This window comes from Cyprinodon tularosa, unplaced genomic scaffold, assembly GCF_016077235.1.
Source record: "Cyprinodon tularosa strain WSP-4 unplaced genomic scaffold, ASM1607723v1 ctg322, whole genome shotgun sequence".
Lineage (NCBI taxonomy): Eukaryota > Metazoa > Chordata > Actinopteri > Cyprinodontiformes > Cyprinodontidae > Cyprinodon > Cyprinodon tularosa.
The window spans coordinates 224,021-243,069 of NW_024039033.1; the positions used below are offsets into that span (position 1 = coordinate 224,021).

The following is a 19,049-nucleotide window of genomic DNA, read 5'->3' on the forward strand; positions in this document are numbered from 1 at the left end:
TCAAATGGCAAAATTATTATTTTGCTACCTGACTATTTGGTATGGTTTGTTTGTTTTTTGTGTTTTTGTACTTAATTACAAAATTGCATGAATTATGGGCATGACTTCAATAAACTGGAATGAACAGCGTTAAAGACTCTGAGGCACGGCAGTACTTACACGCTTAAAAAGGTTTGTTGTGTTTGTTAAAGGATTTCAGCCAAAACCTCAAGCACCTCAAGGCAGACAAGTGAACCACCTTTTTTAGAACTAATCCTATTTCCCGTTGAATGCTTCCAGCACACACTTTTAATAAGCCTTGTACGACTATAGGAGAAGCCACGAATGACTCAAAAAGTGGCAGAGATTGCTAGGGTTGTGTCCATAAGTGTGGGCTTACTGAAACACACAGAAGTTACACTGAATTTCACACTTACCCAGTTTCTCTCTTTAGCACAAACTCAGATCACAAACTGTTAAATCTCTCACTCCCCTTTCGGAAGCGTCCTGGCGCTCTCTGCAAGTTGGTTCTGAGCCGAAACCAAACTAACCGACGGCCCCCATAGTTCTGGCTGGGAAACATTGCCTATAGGACACAAACAGATATTAAAAACACAAGCGCCTTCAGAGGAAACCCTTAAAATGTAAAAACAAAATGATAAGGAAAAAAAACATTTGTGCAAACACTAATACCTGTCTAATAAAGGGACTGCTGCACCTCTTTTTGCATTAGTATTAACACCCACTGTTTTATATTGACACGCCTAAGAAGAAATGCTGCTATATATATATATATATTTTTTTTTTTTTTTTTTTTGTTCAATGACAATGAATTTATTTTTCTCCCTCTTTTATTCACATTTCTTCATATCTTCTGGCCTGGGAAAACCTGGAAGTCCCCCAGAAAACCTGGAGTGTGTCACCATGAAAAGTACTACAACAGTTGACCTAAACTATAAGCATAAATTAGCAATGTAAAGTGGCATTTGGTAAACATTTTGATGGAAGGATTTAGCAAACTATTGGTAAAATAAAATAAAAATATAATATCATGTCTTCTAACCCACTAAAATTCATCATGCAGACTTAACGACACCATCCAAGCAAATGTCTATTGTGACCATATGCTTAATCGGTCTTCATGACAATAAAATGAAATTAAATGAAACTGAAATTAAAGCTAAAGTCTTCTTTCTGTACATCCCCCTGCTTTTACAGTCCCTCTCCCAAAGGAGAAATTGGAAACAGGAGAAACTGATCAGTGCTTCAGTTGCTGATATTTGTCATCTAAATTCATTTGAATGTATTTTATTCATGGCTGTTAGACTTGGGTGATCTCACTGGTGAATAAATAATACATTGAATAAAAGCGCACATAGGATCCAGAAGAGTACATTTGTAATATAAAGAAAAAATAAAATGAAAAGTGAGTTGGAAAGTTATAGATATTTCACTGATTGGATGCTATACTGTGTACATTCCCTTTTTGCACCTTTCTCTAGGAACTCCTCCTAAGTTTGGACACATTGAAGCTCAATTCCTGCTGCCCCTCTCCTCCTCCTCCTCCTCCTCCAAACACACTACAACTTTCTCTCTCTGCCCTCCCTCCCCGTCTCCCTTTCTGCTCCCTCCTCTCAGCTCAAAACTATAAAAGTGAGACAGGAGCGCACACCCGCAGAGTCCAGCCTGTTCACGTGCACAGAGAGGTTCGCTCTGCTTAAATTGAGAGGAGCAGATCAGAAATCTTTACTCCTCAAGTAAAGGAAAGCATCTGTGTGGAGAAAAGAAAAAGTGATTTGAAGGGATTTTTTTTTTTTTTACAAATCAAACTATGGAAGCCAAGAACTTGAGGTAGATAAAACCAGATTTTCTTCTGAAGGACTACTGGACGGTTCATGTTTAAGCCATTGTTTTGTTTTTGCTTTAGTTTTTTGTGCGCTCTGATCTCTTAATGACAAATACATCCCAGTGATTTGGATTTCCAAAGGATCAAAGTTTGTGTTTTGAGTGGTTGGTGTGAGGGAAGAGCTCAGAAGGAGGAAATATGTCAAGTGAACGGCTGAGTCACCTGCTGAGGGGGGTCCTGGTTCTCCTGCCAGGTGAGTGCAGACTTCTGACCTGCAAAATAATGAACATTTTACTGCAAGTTTAAACATATAAAATCCAAAATAATCTGAAATGCTGAAGCTCAAGCTCCCAAACCTTCCAGTCAAACATAAATGCTGCATGCCTTAGATGCCCATCTTATTTTTTTTTTCAACAGGGGAAGCTTTTCCTCTACGAGCTGATATTTTCCAGTGTGAAAACAAAGAGAGGGTTTAATGTAAGCAATCAGTTAAAATCTTTAGGATTAATTTAGCTCAGCAAACAGATGGCAGCACAGTGTGACAGTGCAGATAGATTCATAATTGCAAGGAAGTCATTATGTAATTCACAAATGCGGTTCACCCTGTTTAACGCTAAAACCACAACTGATGCTGACATTAGTCTTATGAATAGCCGGCCTGTGTTTCCCTGTCTGTCCCTGCATGTGTCTTCAAAGCTCAGTTAGATCCGAGGCCACAGGAGGAGTCTTCTTGGCTGGGCCTTTCGCTGCGTTTAAACAATAGTTCCCTGGGAGCAGGGAAGCGTGGCCCTGGAACTAATGTTGCCATTATGTTAATGGTTAAAAAAACAGGAGACAGACATTTCTTACACCCCCGCAGGCTGCAGCTGATCATCCAGCCTCCGTTGAATGGATCCTGGAAGGTCGTCAGGGAAAGTTAGTGTTACAGGCGGCTGGATGCAGACAGGAGGAAGCATCTGTCTGCTTCTAATCACCATTTAACAGCTCAGTGCCCGTCTGCTCCGCCATCATTCCCTGCTCCAGTGGCCGACTGGTATCTGTGAACTGTTTTCTTTGTCACAACTCAAGTTTAGCTGAGGAGACAGGGCGAGGTTAAGTCGCTCACTCCGAGCGGATAATTCTAACGGAGCTCGATTGAAATTAATTTAATGGGTCACAGATGTCAGAGTGTTGAACCGTTTGATTTATACCACATGTAATGTTAACTCAGAGTAAAAAAACGTATTTGATGTTTGTTCAGAAGTCGCTAATCCAAACAAAAAGTTCGCTTGCTTGTGCATTTGAGGGTCACTACAGTGAGATTTGATTTCTATTTGTCAGCTCATCAAACATTTGGTATTGTGGTTATTGTTCCACTCTGAAACTTCAATATTGCTCCTCCGTTCCTTAATTGTTTTATTGAAAGGAAACTTCAGATTAAGTTGAGTTGAACGGTCCCAAAAACTGACGCAAGATATATCCTTGATTCCTGATGCTGTCTGAGCTCCAGATCATCACTGAACCATCAACTTGTCCACGTTTTACAGCATATCTTTATATCAGGTGCTGTTCTGTTTCAATAACGTCTCCTTTGATTCACTCACAAATTCAGAGTTAGTTTTTTTTATGTTTAAATTACAGCAGAATTTATGGTAAAGCCCTGAAGTGAGTGGATCTGCTGGCTTGCACTGGAAAAACGATCTAGAAATAAGTAAAAAGGTCTTAAATTAAACGTATTTACCCTTAATTTGAGTAGGTAAAAGAGAGTTTGCCAAAGGGATGAGTATTTTTACTCAGAAAATAAGATATTTAGATAAAATGCATTCATTTTGTTTTCCTTTTTTAAATGTAAATTGTCTTGTTCCATTGGCAAAATGTCTCTTTTACCTCCTCAATCCAAGAAATGATGCACTTATTTTAAGAAAAAATGACTTATCTAGATCGTGTTTTTTTTCCAGTGTGAAGAAAGATATATAATGGGCCAAAGCTTTTTCTGTTTTTTAATTGTGACCAGGAGCCAGAGTTCACTAACTACAGAGGAACTGACTGTGGTGTAAACCAAGACAACTCCCATAGATCTCTTATCTAAATAAACAACAAGGCTGTTGGATTAAGCGGCTTACGCAGTGATGAAAAGACAACAGTAGTTGTCCTTGCGCTGCCCTGAGGAATGAGGGATCCGCAGGTTTGCGGGGCCACGATGATATGTGGGGGTGAAAGGAGAAAAAGGATGGGCGACTGTGGGGGGGGTTCAGGGTTAGCATAACATAACCAAGCCAATGTCCTTTAAATCAACCTGACCTTCACTTGACTGATGCGACAATACTGGAGGGGGGGTGGGGTGGGGGGGGGGGGGGGGGGGGCAGTAGGAGCTGCAGCGGGAAGTTTATGAGGTAAACTTTATTCTTCTCTCTATGCCTGATGGTCTTCATTTGTGACACATAATTCATAGTGTAAAACATAAATGCAATCGTTACAGTTTGTTTTCTACACAACTGATTTTGATTGGTTGAGTGTTATAAGCATTTGTAGCTTTTTGGGGTTTTTTTTCAAATGAAATTATTTAATTGTTTTTTGTCAGATTAATTTTAAAACTGCAAATTGAACATTTCCATCAGTCAGAATTTATTTAAGGGATGAGTTTTCGAACCTTTAATCTGTTAAAGTGCAAAGCAGAGTTTGTTTTGTTTGCCCTGGTTAGTTGCAATAATATGTAAGCACTGCTTCTTTACATAATCCTTCATTATGGGCAGACCTTAAAGGAATAGTACACCCAAAACATGATTAGCCTTCATTTTCTACTCACCCCCATGCTGAACAACACTCTGGAGTACTTTTTTGATATCTCAAATGCATCTGGAGATCTGGGAGGCTTCTTGCTGTCTGCTGACATTCAAATAATGGAGGTCTATGGTGACCGAGGCAGAAAGGTCCATAAAAGTCCACAAAAAACGTGTCAATATTCCTCCATACTGCTCGTCCAATGTATTCCAAGTGTCCTGAGTGGGTAGCATCCAGAATTTACTCGAAACGAAGTCATTTAGAATGTTTTTAGAGCATAAACAGTAGTGTATAGGATTTCCTGAAAGCGCGCACCTGCGCGTTCACAACGCTACGGAAGCCGGCAGACCAAACCAGATGAAAGTGCGCATTCAGCATATCTGTCCTAATGTATCAAAAAAGTACTCCAGAGTGTTGTTCAGCATGGGGGTGAGCAGAAAATGAAGGCTAATCATGTTTTGGGTGTACTATTCCTTTAAGTTTCTGCATGTTGCACATTTTTACATAGAAAAACTAAACCTTTGCCACGGGCAGTTAGTTCGTTAGCGAGATCTTAAAATAAAGCTAATTTCTGCTGAAACCTGGAAAACAAACAATTTGCTAAAAATCAGCATATCTACAGTCAAAATAACAATAAAGAGTTTTTAAACAGCTATTTTTTTTGTTTGGGTTTCTTACACACTTTTTTTGCCTTTTATCACTGATGCTAATAAATTGCAGGGTTGAGTAGATGCAGTTAATCCCAGCATTTCTGTAAGCAACATTCCAGTTTCACTATTTATATATCGTTGACCAAACTACGATGTGCTGTTATCCCAGAACCAGTCTTTTCAGAGCAAACTAAAATAATCATCTCATTTTGGTCACAGATGCATGTTTACTTTAACCAACATTCCTCAGTTTGTTTTCTGGCAACGTTTATTGTCCGAAACAACGACTAAACAAGTATATTTATTTTTATGTTCTGGAATTAAACTTTCTATGCTATTATATTTATTATTTTCTAAATAATTATTTGTACTCGTTCAGTTTTACATCAGTCTAAAGAATGATCAGTAAACACCATTTTCAAAATCTTGAGGATGAAAAATAAAGTTTTGCTGAAATTTGGAGATTAATTTGTCTCTTGATTTATTATCTATTAAATTTTCACCTTTTTTCTTTTTTTTTTTAAGGTTAGCATTTTAAATTAGCAATGTTAACTAGAAAAAATATTCATTAGATTTCTTTTATGTCATTAATGCACCAAGAGCACAAATATGATTTTAGAAGAATGAAAAAAAAATTTGCATCAAACTTACATAAATATTCCTAAAAGAAAAACGTCACACTGATAATACCGAACAAGAAATACTGCATATCTGCACCATATATATTAATGCTCTGACCTTCCATATCAATGCGTTATTGAGCCATGTTTTTACACATTTCCACACCGTTTACATTTGATCATTGATTATGGGATGAAAATGTTCATTTACAGCCTGAAAGCTTTACTAAACAAAATTTCATTTTGTATACACTCTGAGTATACAAAAGCACAATAAACATTCTCTAAGTCAAAGTCTAAAGCTGTACAATAGGTTTGTGTCATCTTCATTAAATTCCAAAAAAGCCAAATATGGTCTTTGGAGACAAGCTACTATGTTTGCTCTTAATTTTGCCCTACCACAACAGTCACTAATGAAGCAAAGAGCTAAATCTATATATATATGTATGTATAAGCAAAAAAGAAAAAAAAAACGGTATTATTTAGAAAAAAAATCATATAGACATTGTGTTATCTGTGTTGATTTGTCCTGACTGCAAAGTTTCAGAGATTTGTTGACTGTGATGATGGATGGTTTTATCCTAAGGTGAAACAAGCCTTAAACTTTAGAAATTATAGATGCAACCACAACCATACGAGGTCTGTGGGATAGCTCAGGGGGTTCAAGAGAATAAAAGAGCAGCTGCAAGCTGTGAATAATGGGCTGCACTCAACAAAAAAATGCAGAATGATCTCTGGGCTACTGTAGCATTTAATTCATCTGCCCAGGAAAAACACACACATGCAGCTCAGTAATCTTTTCAATCCGGAGCACAGAGATGTCTCACTCCTCCCACATCCAGCCATTATCCTTCTAACTAACTTCATTCACCTCATCAACCACAGACAGACGCAGAGAGACAGAAAGAAAAGAAACAAAGACTGGGAGAGAAACAGGGGAGGAATCTGACATTCATCCAGGAGAAATGAGGCGTAAAAAATCATGGCTTTTTCATCAGAGGGAGAGGAGGAAGGAGGAGAAGAAGGGCCAGCAGGGCGCAGTCGCTTCATAGTGGGGGGGGTTAAAAACTGCTGTTTGGTTGAGGGTGATGTTACAATTCTGACAAAGAAAAGGAAGAGTTAGGTTACATTCAGGATTGTCTTTGAAGAAAATCAAAGGCAGTCAATGAGATAACCAAGATAACTTAATGACAAAGAATGTGTAGGTGTATGAATATTTAAAGTCAATAGACATGAATCAGTTTAAGATTTGTATTTGTTCCTACGACTTACAAAGTCACAACTTTGCAAAAGTACAAATCACACATTTACAATTATGAATGTAGAAACTCAGATAAGTGGTGCAGTCCTTAACACTTAATGAGAAATATTCTATTAAACAAGAAGAAGATGAAAACAAAACCATCAATCAAATGTTATATCTTTGCTGATGTGTTTTCAATGCATGTGCATTATAGTGTTTAATTGATGGCTCCTTCTGAATACTTCAAGTTGTAGCTTCTACCTTCTGTTCTTAGTTCTATTCCTTCACCTTTTGCAGGGTTAACCATAAGACGTGTATCCAGGGTAGGAGAGGAAGCCCTGACCTCTGCTGAATCCAGACAGCCTTCAGCCTTAGGGACATTAGGACAGACACACAAATGAAATGAGTGATTAAACTATAGTCAACAAAAATCAAGTTACACAAATGTAATAAATGGCTAAAGCTCTTGATTATAAAACCCAAAACATATAAAGGTGTGTAGACTAGTCTATATTACATAGAGGAGAACTAGAAATACAACAATGCACTTAAGCCTCGGTTCAATTTCATTCATTCATTTTTTTAAATCTTAAATGCAACATGTTTATATATTTTTTGGTATAGTTACTGCACCAAGTGTTCTGTCATTTTTTCGAGTCTCTATACTCCGGTTAGCAATTCATCGATTACTAAATTAGTTGACGATTTTTTTCAATGATCAATTAATCACAATTAATCCGATTAATTGTTTCAGCCCTACTGCAGAGCCATATTAGTGTGTTTATGGGCGTCATTAGCAAACATCAGGAGGTCCCTGTGGCAACTGCATTGGTGCTAGGAAGCACCCTGCTTCCTCTTCCTAGCTCCTTTCTTACCACTAGCTTTATTCAGATAGCATCTATTAGCCACTGCATGCGCCCTTTCACTGTGGTTTTAGGGTTCATAGCGATTTGAATTATTCGGAAAAGGCCGATGGTTACATTTCATCTTCCTCTTTGGCTCATCTAAGGCGCTTAGTGACGAACTTTTAAGTGTTGCACCACCACCAACTGGTAAAGGCTGGAACAGTCTTATTAGGCGTTGTAAATTTGTATATGTATATACCGTATGTACTTGTATTTTTGCAAAGCTGAAACTTTGTAAGTTTTATTCATAACTTTTAAACTTGTATTCTCAAAGATTAAACATCAGATAACACATATATGTAAGAGTTAACAACAAAGAATCAATAGAAATTTTAAACTAATTCAATTTTCTGAATTACCTTTACAAATACAGACACCTATTTCTAATATTTAATAAAATAAAATAATAGTATTACTAATAGCAGGTATCAAACCCCATAGTAGGACTCTTTCTAAAATAAATGTAGACATGAAGCAACATAAACAAACAATAGCAGAGTAAAATCCTGTGGTGGTTTATAAGGTTATTTCAACAAAATCAGTCTATTCAGCCTCATTGTTAGATGATTAAGATGTATTGAAAGACACATCTATCTGGCATGAGTCCAATTTTTAATAATTGAAAAAATATTAATGTTTGGTTTTTAAATGATAAAAGTATGACATTCCTTTTGAAATAAATAACACTTTGGTTATATGATTGTAAATCTCCAGAGGTGTCAAGTAACAAAGGACAAATACTTAATTACTGTACTTAAGTACACTTTTTAGGTACCTATACTTTACTCCATTACTTATTTTTCTTCCTACTTCTGACTTCTACTCATTACATTTTCACACAAGTATCTATACTTTCTATTCTTCGCATTTTACTCTTGGATTCGGTTTATAAATATTTATTTCCCGTCATGTGCTCCATCCAATGCAGATCATTGGCTCCATCCACATCTAGTGAAAACTGAATTGTCTATGCCATGCTACAATGTAAGATTCAGAAAAAGATGTTGAAATGTCAGAAAGGTCGGACACAGGCGAGAGCGTATCGGGAGACGGAGACCAACAAGACCTCCCTCATCCTTGGCCCTATCTCAAACAATTTTTCGAAATAGTCGAAAAATGTAGCTTTCAATTTATATAGTGGCATCTGGCTGTTTTTTTTAAAGGTTACTTTATACTTTTATACTTTAAGTAGTTTTTGGAGCGCATATTTTTTTCACTTTTACTTGAGTAAAGAGGTCAAGTTGGTACTTCAACTTTTACCAGAGTGTTTTTAAACTGCAGTATCTATACTTCTACTTCAGTAACAAATGTGTGTACTTTTGACACCACTGAAAATCTCTAAATTCTTCAATAGAAACTTCATAGTTGGGCTAATAAATGTTTCTTTCCCTCTGAACGAAGCGTGAAATGGACTCCAATGTCAAGCACTAATTTCAAATTCACTGGATCTAGTTGATGTTATTGGAGGAGCTGCACATAAAGCTGTGTATTTGACCAGCAGAGAGAGGAGAGCTGAGGCTGCCAAACCTTAATCACAAATACAAACAAACAAACAGATGGCAGCCTGCAGGCTTTTCCAAAATACTATCCTTTTACAGAGTACAGTAAATCAGTGTGTGCAGTGTGTTTAAGTAAACAGTGTGCATGTATGTGTGTGTCTGTTTGTGTGTGCGTTTAGAGACCCCGAATGAATACAGGAACTCAAAGACAGGTAGATTGCTTTGGCCGGCCATCACTCAGATGAAGTGAAGGCCCAGGCAGCAGCAGTGTTGGTGTCAACAGACTGACTGCGGAGACCACACACAGCTGAGCTGGTGGCTGCAGCACTGACCCCTGCTGGGAAGGCTGAAGTATTACAGGAAGTCAGCTCAGACTGGATTGTTTTCCAGCAGATGTCCAGAATCAGCAGTGTGTTGTCCAGATGGTGTCCAGGAGGGACATAGATCTGTCTAACTGCCTGCTGCAAACAACAGCAAAGCAGCTAACAGCTTTAGTAATGATTAAAGTTCCTCGTTCTGTCTCAGGTTTACCTGATCCACTTGTTCAATAGTCAACACAGATGAATTTATAGATTAAGCATGTTTATGGCCTTGTAGTGAGAATATAAAACAAGAAACAGCGATGCTGTATAACCAGAGGTGGGTAGTAACTAGTTAGGTTTTCTCAGTTACATTAAGTTGATTAACTTTTTAAAATAAATGTGCTTTTAGGAGTAGCTATACTTTATTTTGCTTTTACTTAGGTAATATTCTAGCAAGAGTATCACTTCTCTTACTTAAGTAAATGTTCTGATTACTTCTCATCATGAGAAATGTGATTAACATTTAGAAACGTTTAAGTCTTCTTTCCACTTGAAATAAGTATATATGAAAAAGGGCTGCTCAGTGGTGCTGTGGGTAACACTGCTGCCCTGCAGCAAGAAGGTTTGGGGTTCAATTCCCTGCCTGGGGTCTCTTTGCATGGAGTTTGCATGTTCTCCCTGAGCATGCATGTTCTCTCCGAGTACTCTGGCTTCCTCCCACAATCCAAAAACATGACTGCTCGGTTACTTGCCCAAATGGCTCCTTTACTAAAAGTTGCATGCAGAGTACTGCATTTCTGCAGGTTTGTTCTGATAACCAATGATCTAATTAATTAAATTATTAACTGTAGAGATTGGTTTCATAAGTAACCACTTTGTAATTATATTTTTGAAATACTTTGAAATACCAGTATTTGCACAAAATACATTCCGTTATTTTAAACTTAATTCAAATGTTATAAGCCAACAATTACTCAGTTCTTGAGTAATCTTTTTACAACTGTGTTATGCTTTGGATGATTACTTTATGCTTTTATTTGAGTAAAATGTTCAGGTACTCCAGTCACCTGTTATGACTGTTAGAAAAGTGAACTATAGTTTTTTTTTTTTTTTTTTGCTTGTTTTTGTTGTTTTTTTTACCACAAAGTAATTGGAAAAAAAAATGGAACAATGACACAAAATTAATTAATCTAAATTGAATGACAAAAATATTTATAATAGAATAAGATTAGAAAATAAATCCTGAAAAAGAAGGGAAATTCCCAATTTTCAGAATGATGAAAAAAATTGATGAAAGAAGAGTTAACTCAGGTGTTATCATTTTATTTTGACTAATGATCTGCATTTAGATTGCTCTTGTTTTCTTCTTTACAAAATATTGATATTGACCATATTTTTAAAGGAGCATTAGTAACCATTGAGTGTTACAAAAATGAAATTTGAAAAAAATACGTGTAAGAAGGAAAGTTTAACATCATAGACAGTCACTTTTTAACATGGATTTCTTTTCATTTAAATTAGATTTTTTTTATGTAAAAAAAAAACTATAAAGAAGTGAGTTAACCAAGTAAATCACTAGCCACAAACTATAAGTTTACCTTTTATAAACGCACACAAAACTAAAAAAGATTAGTCAGTAGTTTTCTATGCTGCCTATTTGATACAAACTAAGCTACTTCTCTGGTCTTAAATGAATTTAATGAGTTCCATCTCTGCACACTAGTGCACATTAGTGAGATGCTAGAGCTCATGGAAGAAAAATAACTCGGCGAGCAGCATTGAAGGCCAAAGCTAACGATATACGACTGCATGTGCAGGAAGCAGATCAAATCAAATAGTCTTTCTGGTGCCTCTAGATTGAGGATGTATAAAACCATCATCTAACTTGTGGTTAGGATGAATTTTTTTGTAGAAGATTCATCAGAACCCCACAATAAGCGATTTGGTTTGACTAAGCTCTGCTTTTATGAGCACTTTATAAGTAAACGCAACCATATGCTGGGAAGAGATTGGAGGAATCAATTGAATGACAATTGACCCCTTATAGCAATTTAAAAGTGGTTTAAAGGAATTAATGTGTCCATGTCTGTGCTAGAGAAAAACTAAGCAATACGCTGAATGCAGCAACAACACAAAACAGACTGAGTAGACGACTTACATGAAGCATTACATAATAACTGAACCTGAATAGTCGTTTTGGTTTAACTGAGTGACTAGCTTCATTAGTTATAGCCACAAGCAGCACAAGCAAACACATCACCTCGTGAGAGACGTTACAAACCCTGAACCAAAACCAGCGATGCCAAAGATAGGTCATAATTCTAACAGTAAATTGACAGACCGCTGCACGGAGGACACATGGGCTTTCGGTTCAAACCTGGCTCTGCGGTCTGCGACTGTTGCAGCTTAAACAACTCAATGTGTGAGTGTGTGTATCTGGTACGTGTGCGTTCAGATCAGGTGGGCAGAGAGCTGAGCTGCACACATGTCTGCGGTTGTGGTCGGCATGTGGGGAGCAACATTCCAAGAGTGAAAGGAACAAAAAATATCCTTCGTTTGACATTAACAAGGTTAATAAATGCCCATCAGTCAGCCTCCATCTTGGGGCCTGTTAAAGAAAATTCAGCTGTGCATACTTTCCACTCCAGCGGCCCTGCTTGATTTAAGGTTTCTGTGCTTCACCAAAGAGGAGCAAATTGATCTGCGGCCTCGTTCTTTAAAGCATAGGTTGGGGTTTGACAAGGACGATCTTTAATGTGCAAGCCAGAGTGAAATAAAATTCAGTCAAGCAACTTATGAATGAATATTTAATTAAAAAACATGTTAACTAAGAGCATTGCCTTTTTATGTAAAAAAAAAACATGTTTAAATTTGAGAAAGGAAGCTTAAACAGGGCATTTCACCATACAACAAAAAAAAAATGTAAAATAACAACATGCCAGGAAATTTAGGAAAAATAAGTAACATCTGTCAGAAAATCTTTGTGTTTCTGCATTTTTTCCTGACATGAAAATAAAGTCATACTTTTCGTCTGAGAGCAGGCAGAAGGGCTCGGCCTTGCAGCGCCGACATCACACAGGTTTTTTATTTAGAAAACGCTTTCAATGACAGACAAGCTGCAGATGTGTGAGCTCAATAACTGGTAAAGAGTAGAAAACAGGCTTTTAGTTGAATCCCCTGTCAGCTTTTAGGAAAGAACCATTCATCATCCTTAGATTATTTTTTTTATCATATTATTCACAGATGTGTTTGGCTTAATGCCTGCTGTTTGTCTATTAGGATAGAAAAGGACAAATAAAGAAATCATGCACTTCACATATATTTTGTGCTCAAAAGCAAATCCCAAAGAATGGAAGACTGGAAAAAGAACTGTGCAGTGAAGCCATCATCCTGATTTACATTGATATAAGGGTTCTACTGTAAGAGTTGGCTCTCTTTCCATGGATAATGTATCAAAATTACCAATCCCGTAACGGATTGCACTCAGTCAGGCTCATGTTTAGGTGTAACTGGGAGACAATGTAAATACTCATCGTCGTTTTTGAAATGGCGGAGGTGGGTAATCATCCCCATACATCCCAAATCAGCCTGGAATTTAGTTTAATGGAGCCTCAGTGTTTATTAGGCAACTGTGGTTGTTTCCGCATTTCTAATGACTGTCCTCTTCTTCGCAGCAGCTGTAATTGTAGCTGGAACAAGGAATAAACTTTGGGAGGTTCCCACTGGTCGCTTCACATCCTCATCCAATCACACTTGGAGCCCACAAGGGGAACACTGTCAGTACCACCACCTGCAGGAGAAAGTAAAAATCACAGCAGATATCCCCCCAAAACTGGACGGGACATGGGTGTCAACAAGGTATATGTCCATACACAGTTTTTTCTAAGCAAACCGGCAACAACTTGCTGAATATCCAAGTAACGGTTTTTCACTTTTGTCCTTAGCACACTTTATAGTGTTACTGTAATCTGATCTCTTCCTCTAACCAGGAAATAATTGACAGAAGATTCTAATTTTCCAAAATTAGAATTGTAATTGAGCTTTGTGATAAATGAAATAACTATATAAAACTTGTAAAAACATTCACTTACATCATTTATTTGCATCAATTTTGACATATTACGCATTTCTATATAATCTTTTATATGTTTTCTGTTCACTACATGTGTCTGATTATGTAAGTCAGGGTTTCAAGAACAAAAACATCACACTGATGATGCAGAGGTTTCAAAATCTCCTGTATCAAATATGATAAACTTGGCTTTAAAGGGCTAAAAACAATATAATTATCCTTTGGTTACCTGGAAAAGAGAATCATTTTAGGCATCTGAAATCTGTAGCTCTTTAGACACTCAACAATGGCTCTTAATTTCTTTGGCTAATAATGATAAAGAGACAGCAATTCTTTTTTATATTGGTATGCATGTATTAGCATTTTCTCCACTGACTAATTACATTGTATTTCCAAAATAAATTGACTCTAAATGGTAAATAGAGCTTTTTCAAGTATAGAGACTTGACCAAAGCACTTTACACTACATTAACTCATTCACCCACTCATGCACACACACTGATGGTGGCATGCTACATTGTAACCACAGCTGCCCTGGGGCTCACTGACAGAAGTGAGTGACTGTATAAAGGGCAGCTACCGGGCCCTCTGACCACCAGACCTTAAGCTTTGGTCAAGTCTCCTGAGTTGAAAAATCACTGAAAACACTGTTGCAGCACAAAAATACAACAAAAATATAGTTAAGTGGGAAAATTATTATTATTTATTATTTTTTTTTACAATTTTGCACAAATTTCTGCAAATTGTTGAAAATGTATTCATTCTCTTTTCACAAGCTGTTTCTGTCATCCTAAAACCTAAAGTTTGAAATGACCTAGTGCTTATCTAAAAAAGAAAATCTCCTGTGGTTGATATGTAGTTGTTTTTTTGTTTGTTTAAAAAAATAAACATGTAATATTTGAGTCTCTGAACAAGTTTAAATAGTTGAACTGAAGTCAAAAATGTCTCTTTGGATTGTAGACTTTGCAGAAAACTGACATAGAAGAATGAAATATGATTCCATAGCGATGCAAAAACACCAAGATACAGGCATACACAGTGACTAATTCGATTTTTCTCCTTATATGCTCAGATGTGAGGTCCGACCTGGTCCAGAGTTCCTCATTCGATCCTACACCTTCCATTCCAATCGTCACTTCCAGGCGTTGCAGCACTACTACACTGAGAGCAGCTGTGAGGACCCAGCCTACTCCCTGATAATCAGAGGCAAGATCCGTCTGCTCCAGGCCTCCTGGATCACCCTTGGGGCCACCGAGGCAGACCACCACCTCAGCAGAGTGGGGATTGTGCTACACAGCGTTGCAGCCAAGCAGAGGCTGGCGTCCAGACTGCCCTCAGCCTGTGTGAGCCTGAGCATCAATGAAATGGTGCTGGGAAAGCCATATGAGCTGTACAACACCCGCGCAGGGAGAGCATGCCTGGCAGCAATGGGCTTTTCTGTGGCAGAGATGGGTCTGGTGCGCGTGGAGAAGCAGCACCACAGCCATGGAGGAGAGGTTCAGGAGCTGTTTTTAGGGGATATTCACACAGACTGGGCTCAGAGAACACAGCACAGACCCACAGGGTACCAGCAGCCTCTACAGAACGCCATGGTGAGAATCCCACTCTGTGATTATTGCTATGATCAGGGAGAGGAAATTATTGATGATTGCAATAAAGTCCAATGAGCAGATCAGTTAGTTTTGCAATGGACTGCAGTATCAGACATTTCAAATGACCAAAGATTTGTTTGGAGATAGAGATTTAGCACTGAAGAATACAAAAAAGGGTCATGTTATTTAATTTATCACAAGTTGATTGTTGATGCGGATCTTTACTAAAACATTGCAAGCCATGGTTAAGTGCTCACCAGGTAAACATTTCAGAAAGCATTAGAATAGATTCATCCATCATGTTTCATGATATTCATTCAGATTAGGATAAAAAAAAAAAATACATTTAGGAATAACTTTTTTTTTCTCACTGTCATAGTTTAACTAAAGATCAGACCCAAAAGCAGAAGACCAAACAGGGAGACCAGGAAAAAGGTTTAACAGGTTTATTAGGAGATTGTGAAGAATCCAGTGTTGCTCTGAACACTGCTCAACCGGAACTGAAAGGTGGGGGAAGACACTGCGGTTAATTCAGGCTCGGTGGGAAATTAGATTCTCGAACTTGAAGAGGAGAAATAATTTGCTGACTCATGTTTCCAGAGAAGTTGTTGACTGTTTGACTCCATCCTGTATGCTGTTGTTCCAGTGTTTGTCTGATTCGGTGGAGGGAGGAACAGGGTTTACCCAGAATGCGGTAGTTTGTAGGTGAACAAAGAAGCTGACTGCCACTCAGATTTCCTGTGGTACTTGAACGAGTCGTAGTGGAGATGAATCCCTTGCTCAGTGTGAAGCTCAAAACGATCTCTTGGGGAAAGTAGGTTCAAACCTCCAGTTTAAATCCTTAGCTCAGTTTGAAGCTCAGATGATCCTTCCAGGGTGAGAAGGTCCGAAACATCCAGTTTGCAGGATGACTTCCTTCTGAGAGGCAAAGACAAAAAACAAGATTAAGACTCAGGTTGACAAGAACTCAGTTTGACTCAGCAAAACTCAGCTTGGCTTGAGTACCCTAAACTGGCAAACACTCTGGCGTCGAGGTAGTGACAGTCAGCAGCTTAAGAGCACTCCGTTAACGAGGTAATCTTCTGCAGGTGTGTGAGGAGACGGAACAGAACCAGGCGCCTCCTGGTGGAGGAAGGGAGACAAACACAGAAACACAACCACACAGACAGGAATCCTGAAGTTCACAAAATCAGTGGATAATGGTTTTGGCTAACGCCTTCAAAATAAAAGCATTTTAGCTTTTTCAATTACATTCTTTGTGTTATTTTCAAACTTATTCGAGGTTCCATGAAATTCTATCTAGTAACCCATTACTTCCCAGAGGTGGGAGATGTGGAGTCAACAATTAATCTATATGTCATGTATTTGCTCTGCCCAGCCACTGAACAAGGTGAGTCCAAATATGCACAATTCAGTTCACTGGGCAAATTTGGACTTACCTGCTTCAGTGGCTGGGCAGAACAAATACATGACATAGAGATGACCTGTTGACCCCACATCTGTTACCTTCTGACACATATACTTAAGGGTATAGTCAATAGTTATTGGATAAGGAGTCAGATTTATGTTGTGGCCCTCATGGCCCAAACCTATGAGGAGGAGGGTAAGACAGGTAAAAAAAAAAAGAAAAAACAACATCTCAGCAAAGCGTTTCAAGGTCAGAAGGTCTCCATAAAACCCACTTGATTTTTACTACAGTATTTTCTGTTTGATGTACCATTAACATCACTTACAAATGTATAGATTTGGAGATTGCTAAAAGCTACAATAGTGCACTTTGGTCAGACGAGACAAAGAATTAAGGCAGTTATAAGACAAAGGATAAATATATAAAAAGCATCTTATAGAATATCGTGGGCCTGTTTTGTTCTCTAAAAACTTGAAGAACATGAAGCCATCGTGATCTCTTTATAACAAAGTCTCACAAGATTTAAAATGAAATATTGCCGGATTCTACCAGGCTACTAGAATAAATAGGTAGCGGTAATTACTGGTTCTTTTACCAGAATGATGATAAATAACGTGTCCAAATTGGCACAGAGATTGTTCCCAAGACACAAACACTAATTTTTTCCATGGGTATCATCTGTCTCTGTCATCCTACAGCATCACATCCACCCCTGCCCCGTGTGTGCCCTGGTGTACCGCTCCTCAGAGCAGCGCCCCCCTGTGTTACCCCGCACGCCTGCGGTTCCTCTATCTCTGGCGGGCCACTGGGTCAGCCAGCGCTGCGAAACCCGTCCCAATGTACTCTTCCTCACCCGAGACTTCACCTTTAATCCAAAGCAGCACGCCTGGGAAGGCATCTACCGTCACTACCTGGATTCAACCTGTTCACAGCCCACTTTCACCCTGAGAGCCATGGGGCACTATGCTCAGGGAAACCCCCACTCCAAACTCTCAAGAGCTTCTGAGTTTGTCTTCAAGGTAACACAGGTTAAAGTCACAGCCATGGACGAGTCCACTGCTAAGCTGCTGAACAGCACGAGACCGGGGAAGTGTGGACGAGCCGGAGACTGGAGGGTCGGGGTGGAACAGGACTTGACTTTAACAAACGGATGTCCTATGCTGGGCATCAAGCTGCCACATAAAGAATACGAGCTTTTCAAGATGGAGCTTGACCATAAAAAACACCCACTGCTTTTCACCGGAGAGAGACCGACAGATGGGTCCAGTCCAGATCGACCACTGAGGCGGCCCACCTCTTTCCAGCCTCCCATGGTGCTTTGCAATGGGGGAGAGACTCACCCCTACTTCTCAACTCTTAAAAGCAAGCAAGTACAGTTAGCAAATGGGACAGTGAATCTGGAAACACTAGCGTTACTGGTGTTTGGATCCGCACTGTGCAGCTGGCTCAGTGTTTATTAAAGATGTTCTCTCAAAAAAACCTGGATCCCAGCTAAAGCCAGTGATGGATGTCGTTTGGCAGCTGAAATCCTCCCCGCCTTTAAAGACAAGAACTGAGAAAAAGAATCAGGAGGGAATCCTTTTTCACATCTGGAACTCAGATGCCACCTTTAAAAGACCCACCTGTTAAAGAAGACACTGATCTGGGAAGAACTGAATTTAGATGCATAAGTACGGTTGAAAATATTTATCCCTAATCGCCACATTCCAGCAAATGGTTGAATAAGGCAAAGCTAAAATAAATTGGTAACTATTTTATTAAGTACAAAAAGTTAGTACTTTGGATTAACTCATGTTAATCCAAAGTGTATTTTGAAACAGACATTAATTTACATTGGCTTTACCAAGAAACACCATAAGTAATTCACTTTGAACGCAACATGTTCCAGTAATTTCTTAAAACAAGTTGCTAGATGACAGAAATCTTGTAAACAGCCGCCACTATCACTGCTCCACAACTGCTGTGGTATAAAATATTGTTTTATCTTGATGCTCTTAATAACATGTCTGATAGTCTGTCTATCTACCTGCAAAGTAATCTAATCAAATGAGTATTTATTTTTACCACTTATATTATATATTTACACACAAAGAGGATTTTTTTTTTGTCGTCTAAAATGTTATCTTTGTCTTTTAATGTTTTCTATGTCAATTAAAGAGGACTTTTAGTAACA

General features: G+C 38.3%; 1 protein-coding gene across 2 annotated transcripts; it reads left to right on the top strand.

Moving 5' to 3' along the window:
- The first annotated feature begins 1,646 nt into the window (after nt 1-1,646).
- apcdd1l (adenomatosis polyposis coli down-regulated 1-like) lies at nt 1,647-19,049 on the top strand. Of its 2 annotated transcripts, none has more exons than XM_038293205.1 (4): nt 1,647-2,078; nt 13,479-13,662; nt 14,949-15,468; nt 17,575-19,049. In XM_038293205.1, the coding sequence occupies exons 1-4, from the start codon at nt 2,024-2,026 to the stop codon at nt 18,334-18,336; spliced, it is 1,521 nt and encodes a 506-aa protein (XP_038149133.1). In that variant the 5' UTR covers nt 1,647-2,023; the 3' UTR covers nt 18,337-19,049. The 2 variants fall into 2 exon arrangements, with proteins under 2 accessions (XP_038149133.1, XP_038149134.1); XM_038293206.1 differs by having other exon boundaries at nt 13,482-13,662.

What these genes read in the sequence shown, in the direction of transcription:
- apcdd1l (XM_038293205.1), top strand. Translation starts at nt 2,024, where the DNA reads ATGTCAAGTGAACGGCTGAGTCACCTGCTGAGGGGGGTCCTGGTTCTC. An exon ending in GGGACATGGGTGTCAACAAG is followed by an intron (nt 13,663 to 14,948) that starts GTATATGTCCAT and finishes TTATATGCTCAG; the next exon opens with ATGTGAGGTCCGACCTGGTC. An exon ending in AGCCTCTACAGAACGCCATG is followed by an intron (nt 15,469 to 17,574) that starts GTGAGAATCCCA and finishes GTCATCCTACAG; the next exon opens with CATCACATCCACCCCTGCCC.